Here is a 25,804-nt window from a genome sequence, read left to right as displayed (position 1 = left end):
AAAATCTTATTCCCTTCTGCTCATAATAAAGATAAACAACTCAAAAGTTGACACTGTCAGGTCCATTCTCCATCTATTGTGTGCGGCCCCCCAGAATTAGGATTTGGGAGTGATGCAGATATGAAAGCTAGTTTATCCGTCTTTCCTTTACAAGCAGGAAAATTATTTCTCTCTCTTTATTTGAGAAAAGTTCATATTTGTGTTGTCAAATTTCACTGTGACCCTGAAATTCTGTGTCTTGTGTTATCATATACTGAATACAAGCAAAACTACAGAGCAAAATCACACTCTTTCTGATAGAACCAATTTATGAACTGTCTGAAACAATGGATATCCGCGGCCCCAAATGGGCCCCAAAACAAATTGCCCGCGCTTTGCGCGCTAACATGCCACTCCCCTTGAGGCTAAGCCCCCCCTTTCTTTGAAACCTAGAAACGCCCCTGGGACTGAAGCCAACTTTCTTTCATGACACACTTCCTGTACTTCCTCTTTGGGAACTCTGTTTGCGCGTGTTTCGACAGTTCTCTCCATTCCTTCGACAAAATGAAGCTTCAAACTTGTTTCACCATCCTGATTACTGTTGTCCGTATCGCCAACTCATTAGGTAAGAGATGGAGCTTTGTAAATATGTGTTTCTCTCAATTTCTTTCTGTTTTTCAGGATATTCTTTACTTCCTATAGCCTTGTCTCGGTTGTGATGACGCAGTTGCTATTTCAGGATGTTCATAGAGAGCTAAACGTGTGTTAATGATACACTGTACATCTGTATTGTCTCACAGAATGCCCTCGGACAAACATTTCCTGCAAAGACATCTACACTGGTGACAGATTTACGTTCTCACATCGGTGTCCTATAGGCAGTGAGATTGAAGTGACTGCCAATAAGGTATTTTTATTTGCTTTTTCACTCTGTAGTAGTTCATAGTTTTGTCTTTAAAAGGTGTTATGGGCCTGTACGATGTGTGTTTTTAATGAAAGAAAGAGACGGAGAGAAGGGGGGGGCAATAACTCCACGACTGCAGTTAATCACAGCAACCTTTTCTTTTTCTTTTTTCCCAACAGACCCTGGTTGCTTTTGCTGTTCTTGGCAATCAGATGACAAAGCATTTGAATGAAGTGATCATTGGCAACCATTCAGTCAATACAACCGACTGTCGAGACCTGAAAATAAGATGCATGGTTCCTATTGTGAGTCTCCTTTTATTTTAATATGTACTTCTGTGAATTGAATCAATAAAAGGTATACAGTACATGTGAAATACAAACTCTGCACTCTCACAATATAGACTTTCATTTTGCTTTTCAGGGAGACAGCGGTGTAGACGAGATCTGCTCGGATTATAAAGTTACTGGTAAAGCAATGAGAACAACTGATTTACTCTTGAATCTTACATTGCTGATCATTGATACATGTATTATATATGCATGATGTGTATAATACATGTTTACCTTAAACAGAGATGCCAACACCAACACCAACGCCAACGCCAACGCCAACGCCAACACCAACGCCAACACCAACGCCAACGCCAACGCCAACACCAACGCCAACGCCAACACCAACGCCAACACCAACGCCAACGCCAATGCCAACGCCAACGCCAACACCAACACCACGGAACCACTTCAGTGAGTGGAAGTTTGTTCTGAGTGACATTGTTCTTATTCTAGTGCCTCACAATATTTTTGTTGACAACACGTTTGCATTTGTCTTCCAGTCAGTTGGTCCGTCTTCGTCTGTTTGATAGTGCTCATCGGGGGGCGTGGTTATATGTTTTGGAAAAAGTGAGTTTGTTTTCCATCTGCAATTAGAATTGACTGTTAATGTCATACACACATTTACTTACACAGTTTCTTTCACGGATTCAGAAATGTTTGTTGTGTGTTTCTTATGTCAGGAAGCAGCACGTTGCATCTACAGTATCCTGGATTTTACGACACCTACGTATCTCTTCCCAGGCCGAGATGAGAGAGACCGAACAAACTAGGTCAGTCTTTTTCACCCGGCATTGTTGCACACATAAATGCACTTCTGTCATAAAAGCCTCTTTGATGCATACACATTAATGAATAGTAAAATAATGTTGCCTGCCAGGAGTCACTCTAGACAAATGGTGAACTGGAAACATGTAAAAAAAGTAGTTTAGAATAATTGTCTTTGTCCATTCATGACTCAACATTAGGCTAACTCATTTAAAGTGGACATTTTCAGTGTTCCTGAACGTAACTTGATTTGGACACAATCAGGTGAGGTAACATTCAAGAGCTGCTTTCAGTGGAGTTGAATACATCCTCGTCTTTTCTTTGTCATTGTAGGCTGAGTGAAATATCTGCCAGAGATCCACGTGAAGGTGGTGAAAATGATATCCAGCAGGATAACGCACTTGAAAGTGTGCATGTTCACAGGTTAGGCTGCCACGTTAAAAATAAAAACATGTTTGTCAAAAGTGTTTTTTAAAATAGCAATTGGAAGTCTCGACTGTAATCTGCTCAAAGCTATACCTTTGTCTCCATAGTATTGATCCTACGGCTGATGGCAAGGCTCCTCAGTCCTTTAGTCTGGACCGCAACCAAGGAATCCAGCCGACTGCAAGGTAAGAATGAAAGCTGTTTCCTTTTGCTTGTGCCTGTAGCTCATCTTCCTTTGAGGATTTAGGTGAAGTGTCCCTTTAACTGGACAGGTAGTGAATGAGATTTCTCAGAGGAGATTCACAGCCATTCTTATCCAGTATTTGTTTTGCAGGGGAGACGTGATTGCCTCTGATGGTAACAGGGCCTCTCATCGTCGAGCCGTGAGCAGGTACGCTTTTGGTGCTGGACGGACTGTCAGTGTGCTTATTATTAATTATTTTGTATTATTGGTTCATCAACACACGTATTCAACAACTGTTGTATTTGTCTGCCTCGGCAGCTTGAGGGATGATCCAGGAGGAGTGAAGGACAACGACGAAAAAGCCATTGATGGGTACGTCTGTAGTCTGCCAATTAGAATAGCATGTAGAGTTGTAGAGATTTCATTCTGTTTTGCATCACATTTTACAGCAACCAACAGGTCATGTTAACTTCTGTTTGGGATGTTTGCAAACGGATGAAAAATAAAGTAAAATTAAGAAAATATGGTGAAAGCTAGAAAGATGTGTGATCTTATCTCATTGTGCAGATGAGATAAGAATAAGCAGCAAATTGTAAAAATAAAGATAAAGAGCGAAAGAAGAGTATTGAAAGTTTTAAAGAACATGCCCAAACCCAAACGCCACAAGATACCAGAACTAAGGACTGAATTTTCATATTCTAGAGCTGACAGACAAACCTACTATTTCCTAAATCTTTGAGTAAAAGTGTACACAACAACGAGTTGTCATCCTGGAGCCGATCCCAGCTGACATTGGCTGAAGGCTGGGTACATCCTGGACAGGTCGCCTGACACACATAAACAGACAACCATTCACGCTCACATCCACTCCTACGGGAAATCTAGAGTCATCAATTAACCTAAGCTGCATGTCTTTGGACTGTGGGAGGAAGCTGGAGAAGGTTTTTTTTTTTTTTTACCTTGGACAATTTGATTTGCCATTTGCCACAAATCTAACTGTCCAACGTACAAAAAAATGCATATAGGAAGTGAAAAAAAAGACATAATGAGCTGAAGCACTCACCCTGAGGTTTTTCTTTGCCCATCTGTTCACTGATACCAGCTGTGAATTCTTCTCCAGGATCAGGGAAGTGCGCAGCAGACGGACTGTTGGTGATCGTGCTCCTGAAGATCATGGGAATGAAGGACAACCGCTGCTGTCGAACCAGCGGTGAGACATGCCTCTTGCTCTCCGTCACTCATAACTGAGCCCAAAGGGAAATCACTGTCGCTATCCAATTTCCAGTCTGCTTCATACCTTGTTTCATTTTGCCTGTTGTTTGGACAGCTGTCAGGAGTAACTTTATGAACTGCCCCCCCCCCACCTCCACACCAAGTCTGACTTGAGAACTTGTCTGAGGTCTGCCTCTGAGAGTGAGCATTAACCACGCTTTGCTGTTTCTGTGCAGAGGCTCATGTCTCCGTTCCTTGTTGTTTCTGTCTCCAGAGCTGCCAACCAAGGTTTTGACATGACAGCAAAAGCCGTAGCTTTGGTGGACAAGCGCGGCTTTGACCCAGACCAGCAGGTCAGCAGGCGCTCTACTGTACCAGTGAGTGGGAAGCTTTCTTTATATGCTTTTTAATATATTTTCTGTGAAAATGCTTTTTTATTAAGGTTTTTTGATTTGGCAATTGTTTTGTTTGCTGCACAGGACGCTGACGTGGAGTCAACGCCCAACATGAAGAACTGAAGTATACATAAATACCGATGAAATAAAATAGATGTATGAGGAGTAAATAAAAGATAATAACAGCCTATATTATAATAATAAGTATATTCTCACAGTCAGGGTATGTGGTGCATTTACTGGCAGCTCCTTTGGATCAACATTTGTTGAAATAATAATTTCATCCCATGATGCTTTTCTCTTGATGAGCATGCTCTGTTTTTTCACAACATCAGACGATATATTCTCTAATAGCCCGATGTGCCAAAGTGTTCTGCGATCACATCTTTAAATAATTCCGATGACGGTTTTCTTTCGTCCGACAAATGAGACAATCCCGGTGGAAATTGGTGTTGTCTCCGTGTTTGTTACTGAGAATATAAAGTACATGACTTGACCAAAGGATGGGTGGACCACAAACATGTCAGCTAATGTACCACATCCACAGCTGTATATTAATATACCTGTAACAGGTATGATATATTGTATAAATACATAATTATGAACTAAACTGATATATATATATTATATTATACTTCATTAGAGTGTATGCTTTTAATGAGATGATTCATAACATAAATGCAAATCATATACAGTATATAGTATGCTTTTTCTTTGAAACTTTTCTTTGAAGTTTATTGTAATTTCATATTAATCTAATCAGTTATAAGTAAGCCTGCCATTACTAATCATTCCTGCATAATCAAGCAAAAATGTTTAATCTTATTTCCTGAATCACATCCTTTTTATTTTTTTTATTTTGTGAACTAACTGCGTGCATTTCAGTCTGTATTTGTGAATTCAGTGATTTTATTGTGATTTTGTATTTTTCTTTTCTTGCGCTTTTGCTTTTTAGTTGATACATTTAATAAACGCATTATGTATATTAAAATGATCAATTCTTGGAATGATTTTAAAATAAATTATTTAATCCATCTTGGATTTCACTGCCTGGTCATTTTTACTTTGGTTTTCTAAACACCAGCTGGAGTATCAACTTTCTACCACATGGGGGAAGTAAATGTTCACGAGTCCTGCACCATGAGGTACATAAACAGCATAATTACGCCTCTTATTACTTTTGTTGAATGATGCAAACGCCTTTCATGCGTATTTATTCCTGATCATTTTACTTTCACCTACCAACCATATATTTTACACACTTTATTTATATGATCAAACACTAAGGCCTCCTTATAGTTGTAATTTGTTGCTTATTGAGTGATGATTTATGTGATCTGAGTGTATGTTTCATTTGACGTCTGTATTTTCTAGTATAGGGCTCTGATTTATAAATAAACCAATAAAGGAACGGTAATTACATTAAACATCACTTGGTAGTTTAAGTGTTATAAACCTATGTTACAGTCGCCCCTGTGGCTTGATGTAGGTTGTAATTACAGTTACGCACAAACACAGGTTTGGGCTGAATTTAATACTCTTCTCTCTGTCTCTTGGGATCTGCTGAGAGTTGTTGTTAGGCAATGTCTCATTCTATTTTAAGCTTCTCCAAATGTGCAATGACCTTGAAAAAGCCCCCTTTGTCACCTCTCAGATGGGCTGAGTACCAAGAGGAGAGTGTGTCAGGGTGGTTGGAGTTGGCTGTTGCCCGTGTTTGGTACGTCAGTGTGTGAGAGTGTCACTGTACTACCAATGGAAAGAGGGTGATTGAACGGTCACTGAGGGGACGTGAGCGAGGCAGGGGCTGGGCAGATGGGCGGATGGACGGATGGCTCACCACGCGTCACCCATACATGTGAAGGAGGCAGTGTGACATGGGTGGAGGATAAGGAACATGATAGAGGCTGTAATTATGGATGAATCCTGTATGCTCTGATGCACATAATAATTATATAACGGCTAATTAGTCACCAATCACACTCGGCTGTGAACAGCATCATTGTGCAGTGAAGGAAACAAAACTCGGTGGGAGGTGAACACTGATCGCACCACATCGGGCATAAGAAGGCTTTGGGGAAGCGAGATGGGCTGCAATAATAACCCAGACACTTAGTTGTGTTATCCCTAACTGATCTCTCGTTGATCACACTGTTTATGCTTCCTCGAGAGTGTGCTAAAGGTCGCCTGCAGTTGCAAGCAAACAGTGCTGCATTCAGAAGTCAGTTATGAAAAGATTACATGGGGGATCACACGCCGCTGTATGATTAATTAACCTTGACTGATGCTTTGTGAAGAGGAATCCAGCTGAGCGGGTATGCCCACAGGTCTGCATGTACATACATGTGAGACGGTAGAAGGCATCGCCGTAGTTGGTCACGGTAATACTGAGTCAGGCTGAAACAAAGCTTTCTCCACATATGTACGGGACCCGTCCTCTCGTCCTTCCCCGTGCGTAAAGCTCTTACTAGTCCCTGTCCAAACACGAAAAGTGTTGTTGGGTTTTGTCTCCTTAAACTGACATCTTGCTTCCCCCCCCCCCCCTGCACCTCTCTGATCACTTTGTGTAGTATTCTGTGGCCACAGACCAGCATTTGACAGAATCATCATGTAAACCACCGGGTCAAATCTGCATTATGCATCAATCTGTGGTTCAAAGGGGAGCTGACACAGGAAGGGGGCTGGGTTGCTTGGCTTCAGTCCCCTGCTTCCCGTGGTACAGAGACGAGCAGCACAATGCTGACGTAACCTGCTGTACGGCCCATGAATAAAACATAGACGTCTTTTCATTTCCAGTTTGAATCATGAGGTAGGTATATTGAAGTTCATACGCACATGGCACGGCTTTTCTGTGTGCTGTTGTTTTTATCACACTGGCACATGCGTCAGCACACAATCAATTGTGCTGCACATAGGCGTACAACAACAACAACAACTGAACGGATGTTCCCAGAGAAACCCTGAAGCATTTATTTTTCAAATAGTTTTTTATTAATATGTGCTGATACAAGGTCGCTCTGACCTGCGATGACGCAAACACTCACGGAAAAAAAAAAACATCCCCTTTGGCCCAGAGAGCTGTCAAAAGCAATGGTCGTGAGAAAATAAATCAAAAAACAACAAATTAACATTATTCCTCAAAGAAAAATAGAAACAGAATCAAGGTGTTATATTAACCTCGGTTTACAAATGTCTCAGTGGTACATGATAAATGATGTATTTCATAGAAAAGTCACAGAAAGCTCTGGAAATGGTGATGTAGAACCCCACACGACACAACATCAGCACTCATTGTTTCTAATGCCTACAGCCTGTTATGTAAAACCGCTATTTCAGGGATGTCCAATACTGTCCAGGTTCTACTGTACTGAGCTCATTAATACAGCCCCGAGCTGATACGCATGAATATCCCACTCACACCTGCTACAGCCAGCTATTCTACCTCTGATGATGAACACAGATCGTCTCAGGCAGCGTTTCCCGGCCTGTCGCCGTGGACGATCATGGGATGGAGATCACTACAGCCAAGGACAGGCACATGCAGGCACAGTTCTGCTCCTCCACGCGCTCAGAGACAGAGTGCACTCGGCGGAGGAAAAAGGAAGAAATAGAAGAAGGAAAAAAACACATGCCTATAGATTCAGCCCGCTCCTGCTGTATGTATATATATATATACGTCTTTCTCCAAGTCAGCGTATAAAACTATCCTGACTGAGGATACTATATGTCTGTGTGACAAAAGATATGTTTGTTTTGCTTTTGGACCTTGGGGTCTCTATGTAGAGTGGGCGTCACAGGTTTGAGAGAAGCCCGTCCTACACAAAAGCCCCTCTGATGTTGGTCCCACCCTGTGCATCAAAGATGGCCTGAATTTGCTGGCACAGCACCACGGACTACATATTCAACACGAAAGAGAAACAGCACAATCCTCATCGCTGGGTTTATGCCATACCCCTACATATTCTTATAACAACTCTAGAAGTATTCAGTAATCATGTGGACACGTAACAACAGACCAATAACAAAATAGTACTACTTTATCATTGTTTACATTTGCCTTTTAAAAATCTGTATAGGAAAATCCTGTCGCATTTGTTCGCTCTCTAAAAATCTCGCTTTCATCGGCTGATGCAGCAGTGGATTCATTTTCACATTTTTTTCTTAAGGAAGCATCCATTCGACCAAACAACAATCACATGATCTTTCTTCATCACTAAAGTGATGACCTCTGGAATGCAAACCACCAACAGAAAGCCCTCTGCAACAAAGCAGCACATCAATCTCCTTATCTCCAGATCCAACCCTGCACCGCCTTCGCTGCAAAACCCCCCCCACCCGCCATCGTCTCTCCCTATAACTGCCTATGGCTATGCATTTGTGACATCTGTGACATCTCTGCTGATGTTGTCCCCGCTTTGTCTCCCCCTCGGTCCAGTCTTTGCAGACATAATGACCTCCTCTCTGCTGCCGTTGAACTCACAAACCAACCTTCCTACCGCCCTCCTGGTGTGATATGGGCCACACAAATCACTGGTAAAAAAAAAAAAAAAGGTCTGTGTGTTGAGGGGTCAACTGTGAGTCAACGGAAAAGGCCTTCTGGGACCTCCGCTGTCTAATGATAGACTGAACAATGCCACAGCTCACTCTCCACTGACATTAAGCTGCAGGGGTGAGACGGCACTGGGTCAAAGGTCGGGCGTCCCACCTTTTTAAACAACTTTCCACCGAACCACTGGAGCACGTGCATGACAGGCTCGCCACCGGCATCGAAGTGAGGAGTTTCGTCAAACACTTGCCGGCAGAGATGGAAAAAGAGAGTAGAAAAAAAAGAGCGAGGGCGAGTTCACTGCAGTAAATTAGTACCCACTGTGTTATTAATGTAATCACAGGTTTGGAGAGCTTTGAATGGTGGAGAAAGTCCCGTTGTGTGAGCCTCCGTCCAACAGCATGGGCTGCAGACCTTCTGTAATCACTATAATTTACCACAGTACAGCACTCCTCTGTTTATTGAGATATTAATCTGGGACAAACAAAGCTTTTGACAAAACAAATTAACACTCTCAAAGAAGTGCTGCGCTAATGGAGTCCATTGAGATTGATATTAAAATGTGGATGAGATGCGGGGGAGGGCGAGGAAAAGAAAAGGAGGAAAGAGGTGCTGGAAAAAGAAAGACAGAAAAAAAAGCAAAGCAGGCCCAAGGTGACGCACATTCCTCCTCTCGGGGGGGGGGGGGGGGGGGGGGAGTGCCTGTCTAAACAGCGTTTCTCCCCTGGGGCGCGTCCCAGCTGAACAGTAGAGATCAGCATCAGCACATTATGTCAAATACAACGAGGGAGGGATGGAGTTAATGATGATGCTGATGAGGATGATGGGTATAAAGATGATGATGGCCGTCTTGTGTTTGCCATTAACACTTCCGCCCCGGAGTGATTTGTTTCATCTTCAGTCCTGCTTGTTAAAATACATTCATTTGTCCTCAGTTGACCCGCAGTTGACCCCCCCCCCCACCACCACCGAGCCACGAGATCCACGCTTCACATCGTCCAGCACTGCAGCGGAGCAGAATACATGTGCACATTGTCTTTTCATTTGTAAACACCGATAGCTGCCAGGTTCAGCTGCAAATCCACGTCATGTACCATCAAAGCAGTATTGCACACATCCCCCCCCCTATGGCTCAAGTTATGATGACTAGGGCCGTCTCCCTGAGCCTCATCGCGCTCCGTGGCCCATACAATGTTACCTGCGCAAGTGATTTGAATAACAAGAATAAATGGTGGTAAAGCCTTGTAATCCCTCTCCCTTATCTGTCTTTAACCCCTTCTCTCTTTTAGCCCCATGGAGCCACAGCTAAAGGCTGTCCTTTGGGTTCTCTTAGAAGTGGGACAGCCAGGCCCTGTCCAAATGTCACACTGCAGTGGATGCATCTATTTTCTGCTCACGTTCCGTCCACACACCACACACTTTTGCTTTGCGCAGGTTTACGAGGGAGACAGTAAAAAAGAAAATAAAAAGAACAATGCTCTGAATAAATCAGTGAATAAATATTCAAAAAAAACATACAAAAAAGCAGATAAATCAACCATAACAAATACCTATAAATACAGCGTAGAAGAAGGCAAACTCTCAGTTTTTTTTTTAAAGGTCAGACAGATTGCAGCTGGATGAAAGGAGCCTCTTGAGCGTCTCTGTCTCTTGACAGCTAATTTCTCAAATGTATCGCTTGCATAAGGTGGCATATTGGAAACACGTTCCTCCCGATCAGTCAACCTTGCTTGTCATTTTCATGGTATATGGTTATCGTACGTCATCCCGAGGCAGTCTGATTTCTCCTGTCCTCTATAAACACCACGGCAAGAGCAGCTTCCATTTGAGGCGGAGAAGTATGGCAGCTCTCCTCTCATCCCCCTTTTGTCTGATGAGCATTCAAGTCATGTCACACGGCCAAAAAAAAAAAAAAAAAGAAACGTTCAAAAGTAAGTGCACACACAAAAGTCTGGTGCACGGCTCGCACACACTGGACAATTAACACACGCACGCAAGCAGCCATTCGGACACATTCATACGTGCACGTGCACACAGGAAAATTATGAATTGTCCCATTAGGCTCTGGATAAATGCTGAATCTACCCTGAAGAAACAGCAAAATGCAATATTCTCTGATAGCAAAACAAACATCATTATCACACATGCTAAAACCCATCTTGTTAAAAGTATGTAATCTGGTTATATCTTCCAAATAATACCAGAACAAACCAAATCCCTTTGTGGATGCTGTCGTTCACCCACAATGCTTCACCGTGCCTGTGAGGCACACTATGACATTTGACGACATCTATGTTGCACCTCTCGCTGCCATCTGCAACTCCACCCCGGGAATGTCAACCGGCAAACATCGACAACATGTAACGTATTATGTTACATAAAAATTGTGCCAGGGATATTTTTTTTTGTTCCGTTTTGTTTTTATCAATAAAATCTACGACACATTATAATCCGTCTCTCTCTCTCTCTCTGCCTTTCTCCCTTTTCCACTAAGTGGCACAGAAGAGCGAGAGAGCGAGAGATCAAGCAACAGGGGGGGGGGAGAGAGAGAGTTCATCATTCAGTTCACAAACTCAAAAACATTTTATTTTTTTCTTTCGTTGGTTTGTTGCAGTACAAGAAGTCATTTTTCATAGTATTTGTTACTTTTTGTTGCTTTTGATCATCTGGTGTCTTTATTTACATAGTAGGAATAAAGTAGATTCATGTGTGGCTCCTATGTACACGGCTATACCGATTGGTCGACCAGTGAGTTTGCGGTGTTTACAGTCTTGCTTGTCACAACCACACACAGGAAACAAGTCCACTTCAACTGGCTAGGCTCTAATAGCAAAGTACAGGGGGGTTGGGGGGGGGCGACACCAGTCCGCTCTTGCAGCCCCCAGAGGATGCAGACCCAAAGTCAACAAATTGAATACTCTCTTCAAAACAACAGCAAGGCAGTCATTTAACTTTTCAAATGCCTGAAGCAAACAACCAGAGAGAACAGTGGAGATGATTGGCCAGTCTTATGGATGCAGGTTCCGCTGCTCTGGAGGGGGGTGGTGCCGCTCCGTCTCTGCTCCACTTCTGTACAGAGTCGTCGATTCACAGCAAGAGAAAATGAAGGCAACCTACTCTGAATCTGCTCCCACTGCCTGCTTGGAACAAAGGCTCTTGTTCCCTTTTACTTAGATGGAGTACTGTTGTCACTTTTGATGTTCAGTAATGAGCACTCCTGGATGAGTGAGCGTATGTGTGTGTGTGTTTGCTTTGTGAATGCTCTAGTTTCCGTTCTGGCTCAATAAAAGATATTTTTGGCAACAATGAAGAGCTTTCTGTGAGACATTTTTTTAGATTATAATAGTGTACTATATTCCCTGTCTCCGCAGCTAACTACTCCGATCAAATGATGACTCAAAAAAGACCTATGGATGGTACGAAAGGGAAATGAGACTAAATATAAAATGATATTCCCATCTCAGGAAGCAGGTCTGAAGATAAATTACAGAAAAAAACTTTAACAAAGTTTTAAAGTTTTGAAATATCTGAAGGTAAAGGGGGTGGATCGGTACATTCAGAGTGCTGGACTTGGCCTTAGGGTACCAAAGGAACTGGGGAGGACTGGGGTTGGAGAGAGCCGACGAATGCTCCGCAGAAAAAACCCCATCGCTCATCTCCTTAAGACGAGGGAGGGTTCAGGATAAAGGCTGCTTCTGCAGAGTCAGCCACGACTCCCCCGGAAGGTCCCTCTGCTCATCTGTTAGCTAAATAAAAGTCAAGAGAAAAGAAAGGCAACCAAACAAGCAGAAAGTGGAGAGACACGAGAACGAGGTGGGCTAGGAGGCGGCTTTGGCCATCACATTAGTCTCCAACTTCCTCCTCCAGGCTCCAGTCACAGGCTGGTGACCAGCTGCATCTGTCCGTCTCCCTCATTGTGGGCAGGCTCCTGAGCCTGGTGTCCCTCCCCACTTGGTCTCCGGAGTGGAGTCTGGTAGAAGGTCTGCATGGGGGCCCCACGAGAGCCCAGGGCGGGCCTCCCGGAGCTGTAGTACAGCTCCTCGGGGGGCTGGGCTGAACGGGGGACCACCTCCAGGGGCTCAGGACTGCTGTCGGGGTAAGGTGAGTCTCGCAGGTTGGTGATGCTGGTGTACAGGGAGTCACGGGCAGGGGAGTCTGGCGCTCTGTTGCCCACCTGACCGCCAGCACTCTGGCCACTGTGGCCGCTGTGGCCTAGGCTCTCGGTGAGGTCGGCCGTGTAGCTCTCTGACTCCTCTGGATCGCTTTGGTAGAGGACCGACTGGGCTCGCTGCAACAGCAGGGGCTCCTCCAGAGCTTTATAAAGCAGCTCCACATCCTGCGGAGTGCGCTGCCGCCCCTGTCTCAGAAAGTCCTGGTCTTCATCCATGCCCATAGACAGCTCTGGCCCGGCCCCCGTTGTCCCCCGACCAACCCCACCGTGAGGACGTCCCCTGGCCAGGCTGCCACACACCCTGTCCCCTACGTCACCTCCTCCACTTCCTCCTCCAACACCCCCTCTTAGGTTGTTGTGCACGAGCTCAGAGATGATCATTTTTTCGAAGGCAGCGGCGTCAGAGAGGTTTCGTCGGATGCCTCCGCCTCCCAGTGCCTCTGAGCCGCGGGGATTGAGGAGGGGCGGGGGACTGTCTCCGCCCCCACCACCGAGGAAGTCACAGCTGCCCCCGCCCACACCCCCTGGGCCACTGCGCAGGGAGTAGCTGTTGTTGAAGTTACCATTCAAGGGCAGGGTTTCCATCCCACAGGGGTCGCGGGCCTTTGATAACGTGCTCTCTGGACCCAACACAAATAGAAGAGAGACAGAGAGGCAGAGGGTTTTGGCATTATTATGATACAGTCAGATAAAACTGTCGGCAAGAACAGAGGAATACATATCAGATGGTAAAATGATGTGAACTGAGGTGAATTACACTTACTTGGATCACGGAAGGTTCCTACGCGTCCCAGAGAAAGTCATGTGGAGTGAATCAAATGAAAGACACTAGTCAGTAAGTGTTCTTCAATGGAGTAACATTAAGTCGATTTATTCATTATTAAGACATTTCAAAAGGGAACCATTAATGGAATGAAAAATGTCCTCGTCCATCGGCCCCTTTTCTTTTCTCTCCGTCTCTCTCACACTCAATATCAAACCCTCCAACTCTTACCACACGCGCGCTCACATTGACTCTGATTTATGCAGACTTGGATCTGTTTGTTTGACACTGTATTCCTCCAACATTTACATCTAAGCCAAAGAAAATACTCTGGGTATTTATTTACCACTGGCAGTGATACTTGGATACATACATAATTCATGCAAAAACCTTGTACAGTAGCAGTAAGGTTTATTTTTTTTTTACGACTTTCTTTCAGCACGCCACAGATGTTGTGCTTTTTCTCCCAAATTACCATCACACAGCAAAGCAAAAGCCACAGCCTCCCAGAAAGTTATTTTGTTTTATTGAATTTGAATGCGTAGTATGACTTTAATCAACGTTATTCAGTGGTGGTGTGGGTAATTAGACATTCTAATGAAGTGCTCTCCCTACTTCCTCTCCCACTCTCTTCTAAAAATGTCTTCGCTGCCAAGCCCGTGGCCATCAGGCTTGACGTATTGTGCAGAGAGGTTTTAAAATATTTAACAGAAACGCCGAAACGCCGCCTTAAATTTCAGTGCTCTGACACGAGGCCTGATACACTGCGGGTGCACACTCAGCCAGCAACTAGCCACACGCAGTTATAGTTCTCACGTACCAAGTAAATATTAGTACCGTAGTGGCGCAATTACCAGAACATTCAGCGGTTATATGCACCCAAAGAGTAGGGATGCAGCAATGCGATAAACAGCCATCGGGCTGTTTAAAGAAACTCTGAGATAGAAGCAAGTATACACACACACACACACACACACACACCTGAGTGACCTCCACTCAGATGGACTGTCCCAGGCCACCGAGCTGCACTGATCCTTCTCTACGGCCGTCATGAGTTAAAGCGGACGACTTTTTATGCCTGGGAACAGAAAAACTGTCCTCAAGATTTCTGGCAGTCGCAGCTGTAGCTAAACTTCAAAATCAATTTGTGGCTGTTCTCATGAAGATTCGAGATCTGACCAGATGGCTGGTTAGGCTGTAAACGCTGTTAGGCTCTCTTCTGCTCAGCCTCGTGAATCTATCTCACAGCTACAAAGTCTGAAAAAACAACACAAACACACACACACACACACACACACACACGCTAAAAGATATAAGCTATAAGCTAAAAAGAAATGACATGATGTGATAGTTGTATTTATTGATCATTTATTCATATTCAGGATTCATAATTTTATGAATTACTAGTAAAACTAGTATGCTACTTTTGGCACTTGCTCCTCAAAACGCAGGCTGCATACCAGCACGCACAATGCAAAGGTAAAGGTAACGAGAAACATTTTTTTAAAAAAACGCTGCGATGCCAAGCAAGTGCAAGGCAATAGCTCTGCCAATCAAGGAAATGTTGTTGAACATGTTGTGTTGTCAGAAAGAAATGATAAATAAGGACATTGCCAGCACAAGTCCAGTCATGAGTGGACATACTTTATATGATGCTCCTGGCACTGTACAAATGAAAGCCAAGTTTGACCGTTTTACGGGGCTCGATATCATTGGCTTAATTGAAAGAAAAGAATTCGCAGAGATGTCTGCTAAACGTGATGACAACACATTGAAGAGCCTGTCCACAGAATGCAAAACTCTTCGATCTGAATAGATTAAAGTCTGATTTGGTGGGAGAATGCTGTTCACAAACGCCTGTACAGCTGCTTACTTTTTGGACAGGCAGCGGACTGTAAACCCGAGGCCACGACACGTTTGAAGCTGGTCTTAACATCTGTGGACAGGACCTTCTTAAGGAAAGACTTCTGGAACCCGGGAGTGCAGCTAACAGGGAGGCCTTTTACTACAAAACCACTGTCATCTTTGTCCAGAGGGATCGACGCATGGACTTTGTCTACAAATAAAGTAAGTGCATGATTTATTTTTTATTTTTTTCAAGGGGGCTGTACCGAATAGATTCAAGTTTCAAAACTTTTCATGCTCTCTGGAAACACAAACTCATATTTTCCCCATTTGTTTAAGGTGATGTCATCGCAAACTGTGACGACAACCATTCAAAGCCTCATTCGACATCCCCAGTAGAAGCTTACACAAATACATTAATTAAAGCCCTAAATCATTTTTTTGTTCAACCCTTTTATTGGCGTTGTGTATGTTGTCTGATGATGGGCTTCTGGTGCGCCGCCACCAGACGCGTGTGTGTGTGTGTGCGCGTGCTATTGCGCACTTTGTAGAATCCTTAAGCTGTTTTTTCTACCAGTGCGCCAACACAAATATTTCTCTCTTCTTGTCTTTATCCTGGTGGGCTGTCGCCAGAGCATGTGTGTTGCACTTTTCCACATTTTGGAGAAGTGAATAAGCTGTTTCTGATGATGCACTACACCAGTGGTTCTCAAACTTTTTCTGTCGCGCCCCACTTTGGAGGAAGAAAAATGTTCATGCCCCACCGCCACAACAAAATTGTAACAAAGTGGTCCATGTTGAACTTTTATTGAAATAACATTTTGTGACTCCTCCGTCTGTGCTTTTTCAAATCATAGAATAAAGAAAATTGCAATCACTTTTAAGTAAACCAGATTGCTCCATCAGACAAAAACAAATACAATGTGCAATCACTTTTTTAGAACAATGCAAATAAAGTTATATCTGCAAAAAGCCTCCTGTGGACAGGTGTTGTAAATTAGCCTTTCTCTTCAAACACTTAACACAGTGCATCTGGGCTTTGTGCATAAATGTATGTTACAATTCTAATGCTGCTGTGAAGTCCATATCAAATAAAATAAACATAACATTATTATGAGACAGTAAGTCATTATTTTGAGATAGAATCTCATGATAATGATTTACAGGATCTGTAATTTTCCTCACAGTGGCGGAACGGGCTTCCATACATTTCGCCATGTATTTATTAATTACTTTAAAAAAAATAATTTCCCCCTGCCCCACAGTTTGAGAACCACTGCACTACACCAAGATTTTCACTTTTTTTTCTTTTCTTTATCCTGATGCGCCGTCGCCAGATGCTCATTGTGCGTGGGTGTGCTATTGTGCATTTTGTAGGAGTGAATAAGCAGTTTTCTACCACCAAGTGCTCTCTCTTTGTTCTTTGTCTGGCTAACTAATATTATTATACAACGATATTTGATTCATCCAAGTGTAATGTAGACTTATGATATGCCACACTGATTGTTTACTGCCGAATCAGGCAAAGAGTCCTACACACACACACACACACACACACACACACACACAGACTGGAGTGTTTGGGAGTTAACCTGTAGAGTTAAAGACACCAGGTGAGGGTGGTGTGAAGCTCTCAGCCAGCAGAGTGTTGTAAGGAGAGGTGCGAGTCTGTAACACCGGGTTCGTCAGAAGGTGGTTGCCCATGGTTGCTGCAAGACACAAACATTTTAGAAATAGAGTCATAAATAGGCTCTTATCTTTGTCTCAAATGCAAGCAAAGCAATCACAAGCAGAAACACAACACACAATAGGTGTAGCGCTCTGAAATTCACGTTTCCAGACTCGGTCATAACATCTGGAATCATAAAAAATATTTCCTGTTTATTCAGATGGGGTTATTTTTTGTTGTGCCGGTGCTTTATGGAGTAATGCATTTCACAGTGTTCTCCTCAATGTTTATGACTGCTGATTGTAACCTTTGAGTAAAAATACAATTGCAGGGGAAAGGTGCTGTTTGGAGCATTGCCATTATTTTTTGTTTTTCCTTTTTGGCTCCTGACAGTGTAGTCAGATGGGGTAGAACAGTAATGCATGCCATTATGCAGTCTTGGGGTGCAGCCATTGAAACACAGTTAATTTCCCAGTGCAATGTGAATGCCACTACCAGACAAATATAATTCAAGGGAATGGCACACGGAATGTTGTATAATGCCCATGTATGGCTCCAGCCTCAGGCAACTCCAACAGAAATGCCATGAAATTAAAAATAGGACAGCATGACGGAGAGTCGTCCTAGGCAAAGTGCAACCTTCAAGTCCCACGCCTACCGTTCATCACACGAGCAAGGGAGCAGGGGATTCTAAAAAAAAAATGCAATAAGACATGCACTCACACACAGCTATTTATTTGTCATTTTCCCTTCATACACTTCCGCTGTCCATCTTTCTGGCATGCCACACAAACCCCTCTCTCTCTCTCTCTCTCTCTCTCTCTCTCTCTATTCTCTGGCTCCTTCTGCTGTGTCTTGACTCAACCACATTTCCTCAGTTCCGCGTGCCAGAATTTTTACAAACAACACCAAATTAGTTGGGATTCGCTGCCTGTCTGTACCTCCATAGGAATATCTTGTAGAAAATGAAAGGAACCAGCTTGAAGTGGGGAGAGAAAGTAGGGCACAGGGAATCATGGGAGGCTGTGTGTGTGTCTGTGTTCTGCACGCCTTGTCTTCTGGACATTACTATTCTCAGGAAGAGATTGTGGTTCATAAAGAAGTGAAGTGGAGAAATCAAAGAGATCCGAGATGCCAGTTATAACGACGCAGCGTCTCTCCAGATTTGGCCTCTTTAATTACTCCTCCATGATGGCGCCTCCCTCTCTCACTCTCTCGCTTTTCTTCTCCCTCCCTCCTGCGCTCCCCTTCGTCTTTCACTTTCTGCCAACTGACAAACTTTTCTCAAAGCCCAAAAGAATAAAGGCTTCACAGCACAGTTGTTTGTGTTTGACAGCACAACATGGAAGGATCCACATTGTGTGTCTTAACAGCCCTGGTGATTGCTCCGTCGTGACGAAAAGCCCCGGAAACTCTCTCACACACACACACACACACACACACACACACACACACACACCCTCATCCATGCAGCTCGCTCGTAGCATCCTCTTCCTCGCCCCTGCCTTGCTCCTGTCACTCTCTTCAATTAGAATAATTACCCCCTGTTCATTCACACGCTAATCACTTCATTAAAAACAAAATGGATGAAATTAGCATAGAGAGTGACGGCTGATTTAGCAACTGCCTCTGTTGCCATCATCATCACCCTCCCACCTCCCCAATGCGGAACCTTAGCCAGCCTTGATCGTCTCCGTGTCACTGGCGGCTGCGGCGGTGACGCCACCAGTTGCTGAGGCTGAGACAATCGGTGACTCCATGCTCCATTTTTCACTTCTTAAATAATTGCTAGTGCGCTATATATATATATATATATATATATATGTACTGTGTGGAGTTTAGTGGGGAGGGCATGCGTCACTGCGTTCTGGCAAAGAAGAAATGGGATGCAATTGATCCCATGACACGATAAAAAGGCTGAGGGGACAGAGTTCAAACTGGGGCTGGCAATCTCGGGTTAACTCGCAGCTACAACAATATTTTTCTACAATGATGAATCACAACACATGCGATTCTGGAGACCCTTTTACTGCCGGCGTCACGATTACATCACGGTGTTGGCTGGATAGAAAACAGTGGAAAGACTGGAGGACAACACAAATCACCTCAAACAGTAGGCTAAAGTTACACATGGAACATGTCCTCTTGCTGTGTTGTTGGGTGCCAGAATCGATATCTGGTACATTTTTTAAATGATGAGTGGTGATACGAGGATCTAGCGAGCAGCGATGTCGGGCAAAAACGGGAAATTCACAAAACAAAAGCAACAAATGAAGCTTAAGATGGATGACTCATCCTTAATGATGAACTATTTCATCACAACTGGCTGCAAACCATTTCTGGTTATCGTGGAGAGTTGAGAAATAATTATACCCTGTGATGAATGGGATCTATGTCCACACGCCCTCTTTCTTTAAGATAAATTAGTATTAATGACATTAAATACACAACAAATATTGTAAGTCTACCTAATTACAATAACAGGAGTTTATTATGACCCACCCACACACATATTTACAGAACAAGTGTTTCAGCTCCGGAGTATTTAAGTGCTTTTACTGACCAGCAGCTGCCACAAACTGAAAACCCTCCAACCAGCCTTCAACCACATGTTATTCAATTCAAGCCATTACTGTTTGCTGGCTGCCCTTCTGGCTGTAAGGCGACCTGAATCATTCGTTGACCTTAATATATTAAGGACATATATTTCATCATCCTGTATCCCGTAACACTGAATAACAGTGCTTTTGCCTTGGCTAAGTGTCCACTCATGCTTTATTTGTCTTTGTGCAATAAGTCTTTATGAGTGTGCTGGACTCTGTGAGTTTTGTGTGCATTTAAGCGTGTCACACTTAACACAGGTTGAAAGCAGTTGACAGAGGGAGAGGCCTCACCGCGGTTGAGTGTCGGGGTGCTATTGATATCTCCCGCCATGAAAGACGACTCCGTCTGCTTTCGAACCGTGTCGTTCCACATCCTGCGGATCCGACTCTGGAAGAAGGAGCAGAGCTCAGTGAGTGGCGGCAAGACAGACAACAAGTTAAATATAGAAACGCGACGGGTAGACTTTGTAACTCAGTGGGGCTGCTGTAATCAAAACGGTTGGGCTCGCTCTAATCCGCAAAGAACAATAGGCAAACACGGCACACAAAGAGATGGAGACGTTGGGTAAAGAGGCACACAGCCATGTCATGTTATCACGAGGGGGGCTCGTAAACGGGAGATGTGTAAGACATGATTGCAGTCGCTGATGCAATTGTTCTTTTGGAAGCGACTTATTACAGTGTGGGGAAGCTCGTTTGTTGATTGTGAGGACTAACTGTCAACGTGTGTGTGTGTGTGTGTGTACAGTATGTGTTTGTGCCATAGCTCAATATGCCAGCATGCACAGTGGTTCCGGATGTCTTGTATGGCGCCTGTGTCTATATTTAGTACATGGACTTCAAAGGATATCTTTATTAATTGGTCATGTACTGTGTGAAGCACAGTAATGGATGGAAACTTAAAAGTAAAACCTTTTGCAACAGAAATGTGTAATGAACTCGTCATGTATATCGTGATGTCACGTTTGATTCTGCCTCGTCACTGTGAACAGCATGTGTTGTAACACTGGTGTTTCACTGGCAGCTTTTGTCTTTTTGTTATTGGCACATGCAAACAATTTGAACGTGTGCTCAAATGTAAGTAAAGTAAGTCGATTTGCGTGCTTTGCAAAGCAATCGATGAGTCGTTTGTATTGATCAGGTGCACTCACTTTGTGCTCTAGAATCTTACATAACAGACCTTTTAAAACGAGAGGAAAATATAGCAGCAGGGCGAGGAAATGTCCCTTGTTTCCAAAGCTATCCATTTAATCCTTGTTTTAACACCCTTTTGGAGAGTGTTCTAAAAAAAAAGAAGAGAGATTGTATCAAGACAGTCTGGAGGGCTGATTTCTACATGTCGCCGCTCGGGCACATTTACTTTTCATTTGTTCAAAGAAAAATCCAATTTTAAAACTCGACGGTGCTCAGGTTTTTTTGTGTGCAAAGCTGGACGAACAATTGCACCCGCGTCGTGTGTGTGTGTGTGTGTGTGTACTGCTTAGTGTGTCTGTCTTGCTCGCACCTGTCGGTGGGCGGCTGCGTGGCGAGCTTGGCTGCCGCTGTAGTAGCGGTTGTTGGCACGTAGGCCTGAGTTCTTCAGGGAGCCGTGGGAGCTGGTGGTGGAGGTACGGCTGCAGCAGTAGGAGTGACGCAGACACTTACTGTACTCCTTATGGACCTGTAAAGAAACAACACCACCGGCACAGCGGGCAGGTTTTAAAAAGCCACTCGTAAACACAAACACTGGGGCCGGGGCCCAATGTGGAGCAGCGGAGGCTTTTAACACAAGGCAACAGAAGAATCACTCTGAACATGTATGCTGAATATTAATCACACATGCACATCCGTCTCAACATTTCATCTTCTTATTCAAAACGTTATATATAGCAAGTCTTCAGACACTAGTCTTGTATCGTTACCTTCTTCTGAAGTGCACAGTGGAAGATGAAGATGAACATGCCCTGGAAGGCGTTGAAGGTGGTGAAGAGGTAGGCCATGATTACCGTGTTCTCATTGATAAAGAGGAGGCCAAAAGCCCACGTCATTCCCAGCAGGAACAGCAGAGCAATGGCCCCCAGAGCCCACGACCTGAAGGAAGTGGAGTGGAAATATTGACAAATAATGACTTGATGCACAGAGTTACTGAATCAATTTGGAATCCATCTGACGGCGTGGCTTATTTATCACAAGTGATTGAATAATTAGAACTCACTTGATGTTATCCAGGCGGCTGGAGTCGGGTTTGAGTGCTGAGGAGTTGCGGATCATCTTGTGTAAAGTGATCATGAGGAAGATGAGGTTGAGCTGAGGACGAAAGATGGGAAGAACCAAATAAATGTGTGGTGAACTTTACAGTCTGCACCAAAAGTACCGGCTTTGCACCATTAATAACCTCATAATGCAGGCACGGGGAAACAGTTTTAGTTTGACTGGCTGATATCAAAATAGAGAGGGAAATAATACTGTCTGACAATAAAGCTAATACCATAATAACAAATGAAACGGGTCCAATGAAGCTCCAGATGAAGTAGTTATCCACTCGCAGCCAGCATCTGGAGTGGCACAAAGGAGAAGATAGTTACACACAACTAAGCTCACCAACACACACACACACACACACGCACACGCACACGCACACAGGCAGGCAGGCACACACTATTTCCCTGTATCAGCGGATTATCTTATGAAGGCTAATCATCAGGCTTTGGAGAAGTGTGTTCAGAAAAGCCAGTCCGCAGGGAGGTGCAAGAGCCGTTCACACAGCGCTGCATATTACGGTTCCAGCTGGGGGAATAACATAATCCTACTTCTCAATCTGCAGGTGCAAAAGACCCGTCTTCACACGTACGCTTTCTTGGTCCCATAGCTCCTGTAGTCGATCGCCGCGGAGATGCCCACCACCAGTGCGGGGAAGCAGTAGCCGCACAGATAGTAGTACTTTTTGCGGGAGTACTCGCTCTCAAAGACCTCCACCAGCATGAGATAGAGTTGCACACCCTCCAGACACATCCAGGAGAAGGCAGCCAAGAAGAAGAAATGCAGAAGGCCGGCAAAGATGGGACAGGCAATCTGAAGACGACAGGAAGGGAGAGAGTAGAGAGAAGAGAGAGAGAAGAGGATTGAAAATATTAGAATGAAAGAAAGGAAACGGTTAAGATCAAAGACGTAGTTTTGACAACTGACCTGATGATGCAGAGTTTTAAAGCAGGGTATGTACTGTAGTGCAATTCTCTCTCTCTCTTTTTTTTTTTTTTTTTAAAGATATATTTCCTTCCCAAGAAAACAAGCGAAACCATTTTCATGAGTGAGACCCCAACATCCTGGACAGACATCCAGAAACTCACATGGTATTCCGTCTTGTCGATGCCGATGAGGAAGAGCAGCTCGGCGATGAAGAGATTGATGCAGAGGTTCTTGTGGATGGTGTTGCGGTCGGTCTGCAGGCCGCGCAGGAAGCAGAACGTGGAGATGCAGATGGCGAGACACACCAGGGAGATGACGATCCCCACCCAGGTGATCACGAACAGGATCAGTTCGTGCATTCGCCCCGGGTACTGAGGTCCGGGTAGCGACGCGTAACCGAACACAGGGGTCGAGAGAGTGGAGGGGAACGGGGTACAAGCAGAGGGCAGAGGGACGTAGACAAATAGAGCGGGAAAAGAATATAGGACAAGGCAGGGTAATGGGATATGGGGAGTAGAGAGATAGATGGGAGAATAGTGGAAGGAAGAAACAATAGGGGGATAGATAGACAGAACGGGGGGACGGGAGAGAAAGAGCAAAATTGCTTTATTTAATATTTGTAAATATATGCAAGGAGCTAAAGTGTAGAGACAAGAGACAAGACGTCCTGGAAAAAAAAAATACATGACATTCAAATTCATGTGAATGTCAGCTAGAAGTAGACATGAATTTTTAAGCATGTGCCTCCCTGAATGTCGGCGTGAAGGAGGGAAAATAGGAAATTCAAAACAAAGGGCCTGTCAGCCTTGAGAGGGTACATTAATGTGCATGTGTGTGAGGGTGTGTGACTGAGAGCCAGCGAACGCTAATGCTCGCACGAATGAACGGCTGCATAAATTACCCGGCTTCAATTTGTTTTTTAGCCGCGCCCCTTGTTTACTCACATCGGGCTCGCGGTGAGCCATGAGCACGGCGAAGTTGGTGAGGTGGCTGCAGGAGCAGGTGGTGTGCGTGCTGTTGGTGTCCAGCAGCTTGCAGCCCTGCGACGACCACTGGCCCGTCATGGAGCGCTCGGAGTAGTTCCAGAAGGAGCAATTCGGAGTGTTGTAGTTCTCCAACTGGAAAGAAAAGAAAAAGAAAAGCAAGGGATGATGGAAAAATGTTAGATTGGAGTCTATGTGAATGAAAATTGAGTTTGACAATCGACTGAAATAAGCCACCTGTAGGTGTTTGAGAGTGAAGACCACCGGCTCAATGAGAAACACCCTGCTGGACTCTTTGTTGATGGAGGCGGCGATGACGTGGGAGTTGACCGCCAGGCGCTTCTTATCGTGGCTTGGCCCGTCAAGTTCCATCTTCACAGTGGCGTTCTCAGTGGACAGGAAGGATCCCAAGTTTTTGTACAGAATGAACACCACCTTGACTTGTCCTGCACATGGAGGAGGAGGAGGAGGAGATAAACGAGGAGAAAGAGAGTGAAGGGAAAAGCAAGCAAAGAAAAGGCCGGCGTTATTTGAAAAGGGAGATGCAGACAGGAGGATAAAGGGAGGAGGAGGAGGAGGAGGAGGAGGAGAAAAAGACAGAATTCAGAAATGGGGGCATAATATGGTAATGGCAGTGAGAGTGACAGAGATAGAGGGTGGGGAGTGACAGGGTGAGCGAGAGGGAGACAGAGAGAGAGAGTTAGTGAAGGTTAGAATGATGGTAAGGACCGTTTCATTTTGACTGGTGGAAGAGAGCGAGATTTAATGTGGAGGGCAATGGAACATTCATCCCTCAAGCATTCACAGATCTCTTATTATTCCATATGAATATTTCATGTGCGTTTGTTTCAATCATTCTAATCTCGTTCCCACTGCAGAGCCGAGCGGAGACAGAAAACAGAAAGGGGGTATGGGATGAGGGGAGAGGGGGGGGGGTGACAGTGGTGGGGGTTAGAAACAAGAGAGATGAGAGAGGGGGATAAGGCGGCGAGGAGACGGAGCGAGGGGACGGGATGGGGAAGAGAGGGAGTGCTGAGATTGCTCTGTCAGACTGGGGCCGATTGTAATCTACACGCCTCCCCAGCTATTCTATTAAGAAACCATCAAGAAAAGAAATTGTCTCAGCACTTTTGTTCATCTGATTAGCCTATTATTGTGAACCAATAATGTAGTCCACTGCATGCAGATTGTTTTAAGCTGGCATGAAACGGAAACATAAAAGTGGGCTCCACAGGACAGTACAATTTATCAGGCCGTGGGGTGAGGATGGGGCGGGGCGGGGTGTGGCTGCTGACCGTTGCGACTGTACTGTTTGATGGTGGAAGCCGAAAGCTGGATGGTGCTGTCGCTGGCGTAATTCTGTGGGAAGGACAAGTCCTGCAGGTCCATCTCTGTGTTTAGGACATGCACCTCGAGATCTGATGGGGGGGGGGGGGGGAAACACAGCACGCAAAAGTTAAAGGAAGACTTCTACGCCGTCAAATACGCAACAAAATAAAACGCACAAAGAGAAATTCAGATTCACAGCCTGCGAGGTTTGTTTCCACAAACTGTGGGTCATCCACACATTCACTATAATCAGTGCTGCTTTTCTTACCAATGCTGTGCGCTCGGTCAGAAAACCGATTCCCGTACATGTTGTTGGCCAGCAGGAAAGCTCCCTTTTCCAGCACGTCCAGTAGCATGGTGGCAGTGTGCGCCTGCTCTGTGCTGTTCATGTCCTGCCACGACTCCAGGGCCTCGGAATGCAGCAAGTTGTCCACTATCTGCACCACCGCCTGGATACATGCAGGAGACACGGCGTTCTTTACCGTTACCGGGAACACGTCACAACAAGGTACACAAAACCCAGAGTAGTCGAC

The 25,804-nt window shown here is 44.6% G+C and overlaps 2 protein-coding genes across 2 annotated transcripts in view; one reads left to right on the top strand and one right to left on the bottom strand.

Annotated features, from left to right (window-relative positions):
- Window positions 1-543: 543 nt before the first annotated feature.
- LOC306787402 (uncharacterized protein) lies at window positions 544-5,136 on the top strand (the record flags this gene model as incomplete). The annotated part of the gene is made up of 14 exons (XM_079282522.1): window positions 544-604; window positions 780-886; window positions 1,063-1,188; window positions 1,307-1,352; window positions 1,459-1,629; window positions 1,719-1,785; window positions 1,899-1,988; window positions 2,317-2,406; window positions 2,517-2,594; window positions 2,744-2,800; window positions 2,912-2,965; window positions 3,714-3,803; window positions 4,080-4,182; window positions 4,285-5,136. The coding sequence occupies 14 exons, from the start codon at window positions 544-546 to the stop codon at window positions 4,321-4,323; spliced, it is 1,179 nt and encodes a 392-aa protein (XP_079138648.1). The 3' UTR covers window positions 4,324-5,136.
- Window positions 5,137-11,352: 6,216 nt separating this feature from the next.
- LOC306787162 (adhesion G protein-coupled receptor L1-like) overlaps window positions 11,353-25,804 on the bottom strand; it is a 68,810-nt gene continuing 54,358 nt past the window's right edge. The window contains exons 13-26 of the mRNA XM_079282229.1: window positions 25,540-25,720; window positions 25,238-25,360; window positions 24,180-24,388; window positions 23,904-24,077; window positions 23,121-23,330; window positions 22,625-22,845; window positions 22,262-22,328; window positions 21,989-22,080; window positions 21,696-21,864; window positions 21,299-21,454; window positions 20,086-20,182; window positions 17,115-17,231; window positions 13,678-13,695; window positions 11,353-13,534 (exon numbers count right to left, since the gene is read on the bottom strand). Coding sequence (XP_079138355.1) covers window positions 12,618-13,534; window positions 13,678-13,695; window positions 17,115-17,231; window positions 20,086-20,182; window positions 21,299-21,454; window positions 21,696-21,864; window positions 21,989-22,080; window positions 22,262-22,328; window positions 22,625-22,845; window positions 23,121-23,330; window positions 23,904-24,077; window positions 24,180-24,388; window positions 25,238-25,360; window positions 25,540-25,720 — 2,751 coding nt within the window. The 3' untranslated portion in view covers window positions 11,353-12,617. The remainder of the gene's footprint in view (window positions 13,535-13,677; window positions 13,696-17,114; window positions 17,232-20,085; window positions 20,183-21,298; window positions 21,455-21,695; window positions 21,865-21,988; window positions 22,081-22,261; window positions 22,329-22,624; window positions 22,846-23,120; window positions 23,331-23,903; window positions 24,078-24,179; window positions 24,389-25,237; window positions 25,361-25,539; window positions 25,721-25,804) is intronic.

Source organism: Melanostigma gelatinosum, assembly GCF_949748355.1.
Source record: "Melanostigma gelatinosum genome assembly, chromosome: 13".
In the NCBI taxonomy this organism is placed as follows: Eukaryota; Metazoa; Chordata; class Actinopteri; order Perciformes; family Zoarcidae; genus Melanostigma; species Melanostigma gelatinosum.
The sequence above is the reverse complement of the archived record's forward strand: the minus strand, read 5'-3'. Positions and strand labels throughout refer to the sequence as shown.